Genomic DNA, 15618 nt, shown 5'->3' with positions numbered 1-15618 from the left:
TGAGAGACAGTGTAATGGTGCACTGATAAAGTTACTAAGGGTCAAACTGCTACATTTTCTTTTGTGTTCATAGAAAAAGGACTCCCACTTTTTGGAAATGTGGCTCATCAGGGTTACTTTTTCAGTGATGAGAATGGGGGAGCTAATACTTTCCTCTTCTGTCGTTTTCTAGCTGGAAAACCCGTCCCTGTTGAATATTTCACTGCAGTTTTTCTACCAGTGGGACAAGCAACTTAGGGCTGGGTTTTTTTACAGTTAGAAAATGGCAGTAGAGGAAAGGGTTAAGGACCACTGCGTCCTCACAGGATTTTTTTAAAATCACCAGGAAATAATGTGTAACATGATTTGACCCTTAGAGTTTAGTCTGACAGATCATGATGGGATCTGCTCAGAAGAAAACACAGTAATCTTGCTGAAATTCAATAATACCTGGATGGGAGACCACCTGGAAATCCTTTATATTCTTCTGAATTCCAATGAAGAAAGGCAGGCCATGTGGGCCCTAGGGAAGGAGAAGATAAGGGAGGCACCTCATTAGCTCTTCACAATCCACTGTAGTCAAAAATTATTTAGATCAATAGGATATAATTCACCCTACCAAGCTCTAGGCCAAGAGCATTGATTCATGCCCACACATTCTTGGTGCCTGACATAGGGCCAAATGCCAGATGGTATTGGATCAAGAAAATTGATGGCATGAAACTAGTCTAAAGCAGGTTTTCTAAAGAGCCAAGCAATGAAATCACAGATGAAATCCAGTGTTGTTACATCTGAAATTATAGGCATTAGAAAACAAAACCTAGTTAGATTGGAATCCTCTATCACACAAAGAGTTTTTGAAATCATTGTGGCTAGCTTCATTGAAACAAAAATATTAACAATGTCCACTTCGTAAAAATATAGAAGTGGTGCAAAGAAAACGGAAGGAAGGAAGGAATATGATCAGGTGTTCACTCCTCTTTCCAGATGAGAATAGACTAAAAGCACTCAAGACCATACAGAGGCAACTGGAAAGAGTGATGGTTGAAATATAGGGTGCGTATTTTAGGAGAACTAGAAGACACCTAGGTTCTAGATCAAGTCAAGCCTCAACTGTCCCTAGAAGCTAAAGTTACTAAACTGAGGCTATTGTACTTTGGTCACATTATGAGAAGACAAGAGTCACTGGAAAAGAAAATAATGCTAGGAAAAGTTGAAGGCAGCAGGAAAGAGGAAGACCCAACCTGAGATGGATTGACTCTATCCAGAAAGCCACAGCCCTTATTTTGTAAGACCTGAGCAAGGTTGTTAATGATAGGACGTTTTGGAGGACACTGATTCATAGGGTCGCCATGAGTCGGAAGCAACTTGACAGCACGTAACACACATACACAGAAGACATCTATTCTTCCACATAACAGATGGTTATCTGTAGTCCGTTTAGAAGTAATGACAAAAAATTGAAAGGATAAGCAAATACAATAGGTGTTCAATTAGGATTTTCAGGGACTCCATCTTGAACTTTGGGGTGCCTGTAATAGCTTGTACTGCTAGGAGGTAGGAAGTGTATTAACAATAGTATGGGAGTGCTCTGTTAATGCCCTCTGCTGTTCACGCCTTTTGTGGTATGGCTAAGTTATTTGAATGAATGGATCACCAGTTGGATCATCTCTGTTATTTGCCACAATTGTTAATGACTTTTCTTATAGATCAAAAGCAATTAACAGTGCAATCCTAAACAGAGTTACACCCTTCTATGTCCATTGAAGTCAATGGGCTTAGTTAGGTGTGTAACCTTTTAGTACTGGATTGCAGGTAGCTTCTAATCCAGTTAAGTGTACAGTGTGTATGTGCATATGTATGTAGATAGATATAGATATAGTTGCTTCTAATCCAGTTTACTGCAGTGTGGATAGATAGATAGATAGACAGACAGACAGACAGACAATCCATCTCATATTGAGTCTTCCTCTTTTCCTGCTGCCTTCAACTTTTCCTAGCATTATTGTCTTTTCTAGTGAGTCTTGTCTTCTCAATACACACACACACATATATATATGCACATACACACGTGTGTGTGTGTGTATATATATATATATATACACATACATATACACACACACACACTTCAATCTGGAGAAAGTTCAGAAGAGAACAATTAAAATATAAAAAGAGTTTCAAAAAAGACAGAAGGAGCATGATACAGGGACATTTCAAATCAGCCCAAGGAATCGAAGGCATAGTAAAAGCTGACTACAAGTACATTTTTGGATATTAGAGAGAAATGTTACAAAGAGGACAGGGATGAATTATTCACACTAGTCAGGGAGGACGGCAGGAGAAATATTGGTTGTGGCCTCATTTCTGCAGCAGATATGAAACCTGAGAGAGGCAGGGGGAACACTTAGCCAAACTCCACTCAAGTTGGGTAACCCTGTGTGAGTCCTCATGCCTGCCAGCCACTCATTGGCTGGAACAGAATTATAGCATCTGGCAAATGGAGGGGCTGTGGCATCTTAACTTTCAAACAAAACATACTCCCATAACATTCTGTCTCCTACTTAACCACTATTACAACTCGCCAAACTCTCTTTTGGCATCACCTTATTAAAACGTCTTAACGTCTTAAGAGGGTAACTCTTGGGATACTTTTTGTGCTCTAGAGAGTGAGGACGCCAGAGCATAATATATGCTGAAAAAATAGTAAGGCTCACGATCGGTGTTACCTAACCCTTTGCAAGCCAAAATGGATGCATAATATAAACCATGATCTTTACAGGAAAAAAAGAAATGTTGTGCAACACTGAAAGAGCAGGAGAGGCAGTGTGGTGTAGTGGTTAAGAGCGGGGGTTTGGAGCGGTGGAGTCTGATCTGGAGAACCGGGTTTGATTCCCAACTCCTCCACATGAGCAGTGGAGGCTAATCTGGTGAACTGGAGTTGTTTCCCCACTCCTACACATGGGCAACTCACCTTGGGCAAGTCACGCTCTCTCAGCCTCACCTGCCTCACAGGGTGTTTGTTGTGGGGTGGGGAAGGGAAGGTGATTGTAAGCCGGTTTGATTCTGCCTTAAGCGGTAGAGAAAGTCGGCATATAAAAACCAACTCTTCTTCTTTTTCTGTGCATATTCTCTTGCCCTGCTGCCCAGTAACAGTTATTTCTAGAAATCAATATTGTTAAATATAGAAGAAAAGATTGGATATTTCGTCTCTCAGGAACCTTCCGTGACTCTTCTGGGTTACCTCACCTTAATGCAACAACAACAACAATAATTTTTATTTGTACCCCACCCTTTCCCAGCAAGTTGGGCTCAGGGCAGCTAGCATCATATAAATACAAAGTATAATATATAAAATACAAAAGCAAATCAAGTCAAAACAATCTAAAATCCCAACTGAACTAACTGAACTAAACTATCTATATTAGTCTGTCTGTAGCAGTAGAAAAGAGCAAGAGTCCAGTGGCACCTTAAAGACTGACAACATTTCTGGCAGGGGATGAGCTTTCGTGAGCCACAGCTCACTTCTTCAGATCCTGCTAGAGTGTATCTGAATCTGAAGAAGTGAGCTGTGGCTCACGAAAGCTCACCCCCAGAAATTAAACTAGAAGGCTGTTATTGTATCGTCTGATTTGGTTGCTTGTGATACAGAGACTTGTAATGCAAAAACTAAAGCAGTATCCGGTCCTAGACCAGCGGGGCAGAGCCCTGCGTCTCCGTATTGGTCGAGACGGAAAATCTCCTGACGTTTTCCCTTCAGTTGCGCTTTGGTGTTTCCCTGGTGCAACCTTGTGCAGATACTTGGGAAATCAAGTCACCCTTATTGCTTTTAGTATGCAGTTGAAAATACCACGCTAGGTTGACTGTCCTCTTTGCCCCTTGATAAAACAAAAGTGTATATAGCAGAGCCGTGCTGGGCAGGGGTATTCCTGACCCTTCAAACGCTAGCTGGGAAAGTTGCTGCTGCCCTAATGCGCCTTCTGCTTGTCAAGAGGGACAAAATGTCCTCTTGCTCTGCTTCTAGGAGCCCAGCTCTCTGATCTCTGCTGCCACTTCGCAATAAAGCAAAGAATTTCCACCATGGTGTAGTGGTTAAGAGCAGCGGACTCTATTCTGGTGAACTGGGTATGATACCCCACTCCTACATATGAAGCCAGCTGGGTGACCTTGGGCTAGTCACAGTTATCTCTGAACTCTAAGCCTCACCTACCTCACAAGATGCCTGTTATGGGGAGAGGAAGGAAAGGAGATTGTAAGCTTCTTCTTCTTCTTTCCTCCTCCTCCTTCTCCTTCTTCTTCTTCTTCTTCGAATTAGTTCTACTCCCACGATCCCAGGAGCTCAGGTGCAGAGCAGTATTTCTCCCCAAAAAGATGGTTTCCTATTCCCAAAGGACTCTCAGTCTTGAGAAACAGGCTAAAACATGATTGGAAATCAAAGGAAAGAACAGAATTAAAGGCAAAATGGCCTTTATGTAGGGAGAAAGATGGCTAAACACTTCCCAATTCTGTGAACACCAGGCTTTCTCGGCTCCTTTTCATTCCTCTTTCATGGGTCCATATCCCTCCTTTACTAGGTTGATAACTGCACACATCGTATATGGGAGACATATATAAACCAGTATTACATCTAGAGTCGATCTTACCAGATGTTTGAGTAATTGGTAATATATTATACAACCTATATACGTGCCTGGTTTGATTTAAACTGTTTGTATATGTATATATTTCCGTAAATGTGTGCAGGTTTTACATGGGTTTCAACTGACCACTGATGAAGGCCAAATAGGCCGAAACGCGTCTGGCATGTGGTTATATATATCAATCTTAGGAAATGCCATTGTGCTGTTTTAATGTTTTTGAATACGTTAGAGACAACAAAGAAAAACCCAGTTTCAGCCCCCGCCCCACTTTTCTTAGACAATCACTTGGATGTCCTCATGTGCTCCCTGAGAACTGGAGGGTGTCTAAATGTGGAAATTATCTACCTGCCTACCTACCAGCCTAAGCTGATGGTGCACCAGAAAACTGCTGCAACGCGGCTGCAATTTTTTTTAAACTACCCGAAATATTAAAATCTGAAAGCCACAACACTGACCCAGCCCCCACTGAAGGGATCCCATGGGTGCATAGATAGCGCAATACTGTGTCGCCATTGGAAGTCATAAAAATTCATACTCTCTGTAATTATTAAGAGAGAGTCTCTATGGAAACATGTCTCTCTGCCTCTCTGTCTGTCTTTTTTCTAAGCAAGTTGTGATCTCTGACCGCTCTTCTCATCCGCGATGTGTAACAACCACATCCATACCAACCAGTTCCTTTCACAGTTGCATTCCTAAAAGAATTTACAACAAGCCCCTGTCTGCTACAAGGCCTTCTCTCCCGCCCCCCTTTCCCCTGTTCGTAAGTTTGGTTGCAAAAGTGTCTGCAAAATGATTATACACTCCATGCATCTGATGAAGTGAGGTCTGACTCACAAAAGCTTGTCGTGAAATAGAATGAAGGTGTTCTTTAAGATGCCGCAAGGAGTTTATTGGACAATGCTGGATAGCCTGAAATAACCTACCTTATGTGATTCCTTCTTTTCAGATAATTGATGGAATCAGAAGAATTCAAGCCCTTGACATGTTCATGCACCAGGGTTGCCAACCTCCGGGTGGGAGCTGGAGATCTCCTGGAATTACAACTGATCTCCAGATTACATAAACCAATGTTTATTCAAAACATTTATGCATCTTCTTGAAGAAAATGGCTACTTTGGAAGGTGGTCCTCATGGTATTGTACTCTATCAAGGTCCCTTCCCTCCCCAAACCCCGCTCTCTCAGGCTCCACCTTCAAATCTCCAGGTGTTTCTGAACCTGGAGTTGGCAACCCTCTGACATGCACACATGCTCACTGTATTAGAGTGTGGAGTATTTTCAAACTGTTCTTAATCCTGCATATAACAATGTTGGAGATTTAACTGTATTTTCTTCCATAATGCTCTGGCTTCCAGCAAAAAGAAATAGACAGATGACGTTTGAAGGGTTTCTAAGATACATGAGTTCTGAACACGGTGCGTTATTTAAAAACGAACATCGAACAGTTTACCAGGATATGACCCGACCGTTATGTGAATACTTTATTTCATCATCGCATAATACCTACCTCATATCAGACCAGCTAATAGGGCCAAGTCACCTGTGGGGCTATGCAAGGTATTTGCCTCCATTTAAAAATCTTAATAAAATAAGCAGTAGTTAAAATCTTTTAAGTAAGCGGTGAAATGGCTTTTCCCTATATATATTTTAGTCCATTTACAAAAAAACAAAAAAGACTATTTTGAGACATTAATAAAAATTATGACTCTCAGCCCCACCTACCTTACAGGGTGTCTATTGCGGGGAGAGGAAGAGAAGGAGATTGTAAACTGGTTTGATTCTCCTTAAAAGGTAGAAAAAGTCGGCATATAAAAACCAGCTCTTCTTCTTCTTCTTCTTCACCTTTTGGCAATACAGATAAAGAGAACCAGTGTGGTTCAGTATAGACTGAGGTTAGCATCAGATTATGCCAGAGTCCAAATCCCTGTTTACCATGAAACATACAAGGTGGACCCCGGCCATTTATTGTTTCTCAGCCAAACCTACTTCACAGAGATATAATCCAGATATGATGAAAGAGGAAAGAACCATAGATCATAGATGTCACTTGGAGCTTTCTAGAGGAGGAGAAGCGGAATGAAATTGCACTAAATAATAACAAAAGCAAAGACCTTTAAAAAAAAGGATTAATGTTTGCTTCCTCATGAATGCCTTTAATAAGAAAACAGCACACCAGTCTTGTGTAGTGGTTAGCGTGTTGGATGTGGGGGCTCAGAGAAACAAGTTCACGTCTGCACTCTGCCACAGTATTTTGCTGGGCGGATCTCGAGAGCTGTTCACTCTCAGCCTAACCTACCTCACAGGGTCGTTGTCGTGTGAATAAAGTGGAGGAGGTCACAAGCCACTTTGGCTTCCCATTGGAGAAAAAAGCAGCAGATAAACACCTAAATAAATAATTTCAAAAAAAAAATCCAGACAGGCGTTCTTGTGGTATAGCCCTTCAGCACTTCAGAACGCTTACAGGGCTCTGTCCTTATATCAGAATTTTCCTTCCTTGTGGGAAAAACACTATGGTTGCCAACCTCCAGGTAGTAGCAGGAGATCTCCTGCTATTACAACTAAACTCCAGCCAATAGAGATCAGTTCACCTGGAGAAAATGCCCGCTTTGGCAACTGGTCCCTATGGCATTGAAGTCCCTGCCCTACTCAGGCTCTGCCCCAAAACCCTCCCGCTGGTGGAGAGAGGGGACCTAGCAGCCCTACATATGAGGGAACAGCCTTGCAATCTAGCCTTCTCCTTAAGTTTTAGGTATATTTTGGACCACACCATTGATATCCTAATCGGACACATACATGGCAGGACCGTACCACGTCATGCTTGAATCTGTTCTAACATAGTGACACATTTTTAAAAAAAGTTATTCAGTTGCTTTTCTGCCTCCCCCGCCTCCTTTATTATTATTTTTAAAGCGCTCTAATGAAAGGCTGCCGTTGCTTGGAAATTGACTGCTGGGATGGTTCCGGCGGTGAGCCTGTCGTTTATCACGGCCATACGTTGACGAGCAAAATCAGCTTTAAGATGGTCATCCAGGTGATCAACAAGTATGCCTTTCTGGTGAGTACCTGTGTAATAAAGGTGTTAGGGGTCATAATAGGGTGTGGTAGCTGGCGTCTTTCAGGCACAGCGGTTTGGATGATTTTTGCTGCTAAAAATAAATGAAGACGAATGACAGCATCGTCGAGCTGGAAGGAATCACAGGGCGTCTAGTCCGTCCCCTCGCTGCACGGGCGCCCACCAGCTTTCCCCAGAATCAGGCAGCAAGACGCTGCAGTTCTGGAGGTCTCACTTCAAAAAGGATGTGGACAGAATCAAGCAGGTGCAGAGGAGAGCGACGAGGATGATCGGGGGCCTGGAGACCAAGCCCTACGAGGAAAGGCTGAGGGAGTTGGGGATGTTTAGCCTGGAAAAGAGGAGGTTGAGGGGGGACATGGTTGCTCTCTTTAAGTATTTGAAGGGCTGCCACTTAGAGAAGGGCAGAGAGCTGTTCCTGTTGGCAGCAGAGGATAGGACTTGCAATAATGGCATTAGGAATTATTATTATTTTTTTAACCGTAAGAGTTGTTTGACAGTGGAATCAGCCACCTACGAAGGTGGTGAGCTCCCACTCTCTGGCAGTTTTTAAGCAGCGGCTGGACAAACACTTGTCAGGGATGCTCTAGGCTGATCCTGCATTAAACAGGGGGTTGGGCTAGTAGGATTGCCAACCTCCAGGTAGTAGCTGGAGATCTCCGGCTATTACAACTGATCTCCAGCCGACAGAGACCAGTTCACCTGGAGGAAATGGCCACTTTGGCAATTGGACTCTATGGCATTGAAATCCCTCTCCTCCCCGAAACCTGCCCTTTTCAGGCTCTGCCCAAACCTCCCGCTGGTGGTGAAAAGGGACCTGGCAACCCTAGAGAAAATGGCCACTTTGGCAATTGGACTCTATGGCATTGAGGTCCCTCCCCTCTCCAAACCCCGCCCTCCAAACCCCGCCTCAAAAATCTCCAGGTATTTCCCAACCCGGAGCTGGCAACCCTATGGACTAGATGGCCTGTATGTAGGGTTACCAGGTCCCTCTTCGCTACCGGCGGGAGGTTTCTGGGGCGGAGCCTGAGGAGGGAGGGGTTTGGAGAAGGGAGGGACTTCAGTGCCATAGAGTCCAATTCCCCAAGCAGCCATTTTTCTCCAGGTGATCAGATCTCTATCGGCTGGAGATCAGTTGAATTAGCAGGAGATCTCCTACTACTACCTGACAGTTGGCAACCCTATTGGCAACCCTACCTGTATGGCCCCTTCCAACTCTATGGTTCTATGATAAATGACTGCGAGACAAAGAAACAGGGTAATGCAATGCACAGTGTAATATAGGGGGTCTGAATCAGCCAAGCAGAGTGGGTATAACTATATTTATTGCCGATGTACGACATAAGGCCTCAGCCAGGTCTCCATCTTGGAACAGCCCAGGAACTGGAACTAAAGAACTTCGCCCCACAATGACTAAACTGGGCCACTAGGGTGACAACACTGATCATATATTACAGGGCCGACCTGGCTTCAAAACTGTGCACAATATTGGCATTCGGGCTAGGATTGCCAGCCTGCAGGTAGTGTGTAGGGAAAAGGCACCTCTATGCTAGTACCTGGAAAAGTCACTGGAAAAGACAGTCATGTTAGGAAAAGTTGAGGGCAGCAGGAAAAGAGGAAGACCCAACAAGAGATGGATGGACTCAATAAAGGAAGCCACAGCCTTCAATTTGCAAGATCTGAGCAAGGCTGTCAAAGATAGGACATTTTGGAGGACTTTCATTCATAGGGTCGCCATGAGTCGGAAGCGACTTGACGGCACTTAACACACACACACACACACACACACACACACACACACACACACACACATGCTAGTACCTAGGTTTGGAAATCAGCATAGATGCGAAAAGATTAAACCAAGTGCAAAATTTATAAAGCTACACAGATATACAAATCACAACTAGTCATACAAACAGATAACATCAACGTGTACATCACCAAGGAACATAAACAGCCAAAAGCAGTCCAGAAACCAACATATACAGTCCAAAAGGTATACAGTCCTTTGAAAGGTGTGTGTTCATATAAGACAGTGGTCCCACGAAGGTTCCCACGAAGTGAAGCCACAGACCGGTGGGGATTCTTCTGATTCCTCCCCACAAGCTATTCACGGGAACCTCCAAGCCAGAAGCGTTCCAAGGTGCCAGCCCAGGCTACTCTCCCAAGGGCCAGCACTACAACTGGAAGACTGTGGAAGTTCCTTTGCTACGCCCAGCACAGATCCTCCCACTGGGTCCTAGGACTGCCACTGCCTACAGCCCCAATTAGGTTTGCCAAGTCCCTTTTCACCACCAGCGGGAGATTTTTGGGGCGTAGCCTGAGGAGGGCAGGGTTTGGGGAGGGCAGGGACTTCAATGCCCTAGAGTCCAATTGCCAAAGTGGCCATTTTCTCCAGGGGAACTGACCTCTGTCGGCTGGAGATCAGTTGCAATAGCAAGCGATCTCCAGCTAATACCTGGAGGTTGGCAACCCTATGCTGGGGCAATAGTAATAAGCCATCATCTGGTCTATAAGGTGCCAAGGCACTGATTTGTCTCTTTTCCGATAGGTATCTACACTTTCTTTTTGTAATATTCTTTATTTTAGTTTTACACACTTCTCATTCACGCAAAGGAGTTATAACAGCTTTGAAAATTGTTCTTCCAGGCCTCTGATTATCCTGTTATAGTGTCTTTGGAGAATCACTGCAGCCCCAAACAGCAGGAAGTAATAGCAGATTATATGATAAGTATTCTGGGTGACAGCCTGGTTACTTCTACAATTGATGGTACGATGCCAACTGAATTACCTTCCCCTGAGGTAATGACATTGATTTTTTCCCCTCATGCTAAAAAAATAATAAGAAATCTTTGTGGTTGGTTTGGTTATCTCCTGAGAATGTTGTGATTTCCCCCCCCCCCCCATTAAAACGTTGCTAGACTTGGGCTGATGAAACAGAATTAATCGCCCGACTCCTCAAAAGCATTCCTTTCAAGGTAGTGTCACACAAACAGTGTGTTCACACTAAGTGTTCACAAACTTAGTGTTCACACTAAGAAAACCATGTTTCTAAAATCTGAAGCGTAGAGATGAAGTATAGCACATAATGCTATACTTCTGAATCTGTTTTTGAATCTTCTAATATACGTAGTCATGATTTATTGCTACCTTAAGGCTGAGAACGGAAGAAGAACCCTTATATTTATCTGCTCCGCCACGTTAATTTTAGCTGTTAAATAGGGCAATGTGTGAGAAAAGGACTAAGGCTGCAACCGTGCCTTTTTGAAATTCTTTGGGCGTCTCCCAAGATCTCAGCTTCTGCTTCCTCAACACATTTCCTCTTGAACCATTCTAAAATTGTTACGTGAAAACATTTCCCCTGCACACCCACCCAACCCAAAACACCCATGGAGGAGGGAAACAGTTTAGGGTATGTGCCATAGAAGACTAGACATTCTTCTTCTGCGATAACCACTGTGCGACAAGCCGTCCTGCTCCATGTCCCAGCTAGGCATACATTTTGCAGCAGTACCAGAGAAACCTCTCTGGAACTTTGTCCCATACAGGAAGACTTGGAAGAGGGACCTGTGTAAGCAAACCACTCACACAGGTCCTTCCCTGCCTGATCATTTATTTATTGCATTTATTGCCAGCGGGGTGTAGTGATTAAGAGCAGCAGACTCTAATCTGGAGAAACGGGTTTGATTCCCCACTCCTCCATGTGAGCTGCGGACGCTAATCTGGTGAACCGGGTTGGTTTCCCCACTCCTCCACATGAAGCCTGCTGGATGACCTTGGGCTGGTCACAGGTCTCTTGGAGCTCTCTCAGCCCCACCTACCTCACAGGGTGTCTATTGTGGGGAGAGGAAGGGAAGGTGATTGTAAGCTGGTTTGAGTCATTTTAGGGATGGAGTCTGAAGAGGGCAGGGTTTGGAGAGGGGAGGGACTTCAGTGGGGTATAACGCCATAGTTTCCACCTTCCAAAGTGGCCATTTTCTCCGGGTGAACTGATCTCTGTTGTGTGGAGATAAGTTGTAATAGTGGGAGGTCTACAGCCACCACCTGGAGGCTGGTGACCATATTCATAGCATCATTGGATATGGCATCTAGACCAATGACCAAGTGCACAAATCCTTTGGCATGTGCTTTGAACGTGGTACATCAACCACAAAGCATTCTGTTAACGGTCCACATTGATGACAATGTGCCAGGTCACTTTTTCATTTGGGGCAGCTCGAATTTCCCTCGTGAAGAGCTATGGACCGTCTACAAATAACCAGGCAATGTTTCTTGTAGGTTATCCGGGCTGGGTAACCGTGGTCTTGGTATTTTCTTCCCTGACGTTTCCTGACCAGGCAATGCTTAATCACATTTATCAGATCCGTACAACAGGATATTTCAAATCTCTAACCAAATTTTCTCTCGAATACGGGGGAAGTGAGAGGTGTGTGGAGAAAAGAGGGCTTTTTTTGCATGCGTTGCTGTGGTAACTGCAATGGGTACGGTTCCATCCCTGACCAATGTCACAGGGGAGGCAGGAACACTGGGCAAGAGGAAGGAATTCTGACTTTACTGGTCGCCTCCCCCACATCCTCCTAGGAAATCGATTCACAGTGAAATTTATGTAAATCCTTTTTCACCTGAAATAATAAAAAAAAAAAACCCTCAAACAATTCAGTCAAGATAGCGTCGTTTCCCAGGAGTTCTGTTTTATATCCATAATTTGCCACAGTTCCATTTGTTCCCTGTTTGCAATTAAAAATAGTATTGCCGCACAGCTGTACGATTAAGCTCTCGCCATAAGAAACCGCTTACAGTGTACTCTTGCGTTGGCTTGAAGAGATGGCCAGAAGAGATGGTTTTGTCTCATTCCTCGTGACAAGCTTGGGGGAATGTGATGGGGATGATAATGAAGTTCATGATGCTTTACGGAGTAAAATAAGCGAAAGAAAGAAAGAAAACCTCATAAAAGAAATAGGCCCCTGCTTCCACGAAGCTTACAGCACAGAGCTTCCACAGAGCCAGCATGGTATAGTGGTTAAGAGTGGTGGTTTGTAGCAGTGGAGTCTGATCTGGAGAACTGGGTTTGATTCCCCACCGGGTTTGATTCCCCAGTCCTCCACATGAACGGTGGAGGCTAATCTGGTGAACCAGGTTGGATTCCCCACTTCTACACATGAAGCCAGCTGGGTGACCTTGAGGTAGTCACAGCTCTCGTTGAGCTTTCTCAGCCCTACCTACCTCACAGGGTGTCTGTGGTGGGGAGGGGAAGGGAAGGTGATTGTAAGCCAGTTTGATTCTTCCTTAAGTGGTAGAGAAAGTTGGCATATAAAAACCAACTCTTCTTCTTCTGCTGCTTCTTCTGCTTCTTCTTGTAAATTTCAGGAATGGAAGTAGAGTTGCCCTGGCTACTGGTTAGGGATGGGGGTAGGGTTGTCAGATCCAGGTTGGGAAACCTCTGGAGATTTGGGGATGGAGCCTGGGGAGGACAAGGACCTCAGTGGGGTACAATGCCACAGAGTCCACCCTCCAAAGCCGCCATTTTCTTCAGGGGAACTGATCTCTGTAGTCTGGAGATGAGCTGTCATTCCTGGGGATCCCCAGGTTCCACCTAGAGGCTGGCATCCCTTGGCAGGAATTACCCCAGGACAAGGTATGGGCATTTCTCTTCTTGCAAGTAGCCTTTGAGCTCCCAGTTCATGGAAACCTCTTCCCACACCTGTGTTTCTGGCACCAAATTGGAGAAAATCCATTAATGCAAAGAGAGGTTTCTTGAAATAAAGGGTATCGGTCAGTCTTAATCATGGCTGCAGCTAGGATGGAAAGAATCAGCACCCCACCCTGCTTAGAGTCCTGATTTGCTCCCCATAACCATTCCTTCTACCAACTGTTTTAAGGGTGGGTTGTTCAAGGTCACCAAACGTTATGATGTTTTCAGTGACCCTGAAACATATTCACCTTTAGCAGATCTATGAATTAAGACAGTTAATTTATTTAAATAAAGTGTTCGTTGTAAATACGTTAAAAAATGCTTTTGCACTTAAAAAAATAATGATTCTTATTCCACTGTTGTTTTTTATCCTCACAATTCTTAGAAAGTAGAATGCAGGTAGACACCTGGGCTCAGAGGCAGGTTTGGCTATGATTAAATCCCCGACTCTCCATTCATTTTTTAAAACCCCCATCAGGAAATAAGGCAGCCCCACCTATTGGGATGTGTGGCTCAGTGGAAGAGCATCTGCTTGGCATGCAGAATGTCCCAGGTTCAATCCCTGCTATCTCTAGTGAAAAGAGGTCAGGCAGCAGGTGATTTGAAAGACCTCTGCCTGAGACCCTGTAGAACTGCCAGTCTGAATAGATAATCCTGACCTTAATGGACCAAGGTTCTGATTCAGTATAAGGCAGCTTCAGGTGTGTTCAAGGAAAACCTCAACATAGGAAATTTAGGCTGCAATCCTGGGGTGGGGGCGAAGTTCCTTAGGAGCTGTGGGGCCCCATGCCAGAGTAAGTGCCCATTTAACCCAGGATAAGGGGGCACTTACAGCATCATGGGTGGCACAGGGCTCAGGCACCGGTGCCACCTCCTGGCAGCGTTCCAGTGGCGCAAGACCCCGTGCCAGCATCCTGGGAGGTGTCTCGGATAATTCCTAGTGGCGGAGCTCCCTTTAGGCAGCTTCCTAACCCCTTTCGCCCGGGAACGCCCCCTCACGTTGCAGCATTGCTCCACCACCTTTTTGGGTGGTGCTTTAGTCTATGGGGGCATTTTCCTATTATTTATTTGTTAAAATGGCTTTAATTTTCTTTTTGGCAGCTGGGAAGCCTTTGCAGCGGTGGTGCGGCAGCGCTGCTCCTGGCCGCCGTCTATCTACCCCCCCTTTGGATTGCGCTGCCTGCCTGGCCTGAACTTATCATCATAGCTTTCCAGAATATGAACGGAAAACAGGAAATTATGGTCTAAAGAACTATTTTCCAGGCAGTCACAGGGTATTTCTGTGATCAACGGGGGGGAAAAATCCTCCTCCTGAGCGTTTTGAGAAGGAACTGGATTGTCATCCGCTATATATGGCTTTGGTTTGAAAGACTGCCCCGTTTGAGATCACGACCCACCTTTTGGCTGTTATAATTCATGGTCCTTAATGTGAATTATTTCCTTATTGCAGGCCCTGAAATTCAAAATACTTATTAAAAATAAGAAACTGGGAACGCTTGAAGAAACCCTTGGAAGAGTGGGCACAGACATCCATGGTCAGACCGGGGAATTCGAAGAGGCCCAAACCTCGGACGACGAGCTTGATGACGAACCTTCCGGCAAGGAGCCCTTGCTCAAAAAGAGACGGTCAAGTTCGAAATCTATCGGTCCGCCTCGGAAGAAACTAAAAGTAAGTATGGCTTGACATCAGCAGTATAAAATGGATATCTTCCTTGCCCCTCAACCCTCCCTCTCAAGACCTCCACTATCACTCCAGGATTTTCTAACTGACAATAGATTTGCTCTCTTGGAGGAAGAAAGAGAGGAGGGTGAAGCAGAGGTACTAACAGAATCGGCAGAAGATCTAGCCCAAGCTGAAGTGGAAGCAGAAGCCGACGTGACTCACCTGGAAAACATTCCCACATTCAGTATGGCCTCCCAGCCAACAGACCCTCAAATTAACTCTAACAACTTCTATTTAAGAAGAGTAACACTGAAGGACAGTGTCTCTTCAGTGTTACTCCTCTGAAGATGCCTGCCACAGCTGCTGGCGAAACGTCAGGAAAGAAAATACCAAGACCACGGTCACACAGCCCGGATAACCTACAAGAACCAATGAACTCTGACCGTGAAAGCCTTCGACAATATTTTGAACTTCTACTTAACCTTCCTTTCGGAACCAAGTCTATTGATGGCAGGAACGGTCCAATTTATTGAAGGGCGGCTAACTGAGATGACTGACTTATTAGACAAACTCCTAGCA

The 15618-nt window shown here is 44.7% G+C and overlaps 1 protein-coding gene across 1 annotated transcript in view; it reads left to right on the top strand.

The window, feature by feature from the left end:
• LOC130474913 (1-phosphatidylinositol 4,5-bisphosphate phosphodiesterase zeta-1-like) overlaps positions 1-15618 on the top strand; it is a 77996-nt gene that overhangs the window by 19188 nt on the left and 43190 nt on the right. Inside the window, exons 5-8 of the mRNA XM_056846604.1 lie at positions 5970-6171; positions 7525-7669; positions 10334-10486; positions 14827-15045. Coding sequence (XP_056702582.1) covers positions 5970-6171; positions 7525-7669; positions 10334-10486; positions 14827-15045 — 719 coding nt within the window. The remainder of the gene's footprint in view (positions 1-5969; positions 6172-7524; positions 7670-10333; positions 10487-14826; positions 15046-15618) is intronic.

This window comes from Euleptes europaea, chromosome 3 (genome assembly GCF_029931775.1).
Source record: "Euleptes europaea isolate rEulEur1 chromosome 3, rEulEur1.hap1, whole genome shotgun sequence".
NCBI classification, from domain to species: Eukaryota; Metazoa; Chordata; class Lepidosauria; order Squamata; family Sphaerodactylidae; genus Euleptes; species Euleptes europaea.
Note: the sequence above shows the minus strand (reverse complement) of the source record. Positions and strands in the feature narration are given on the sequence as shown.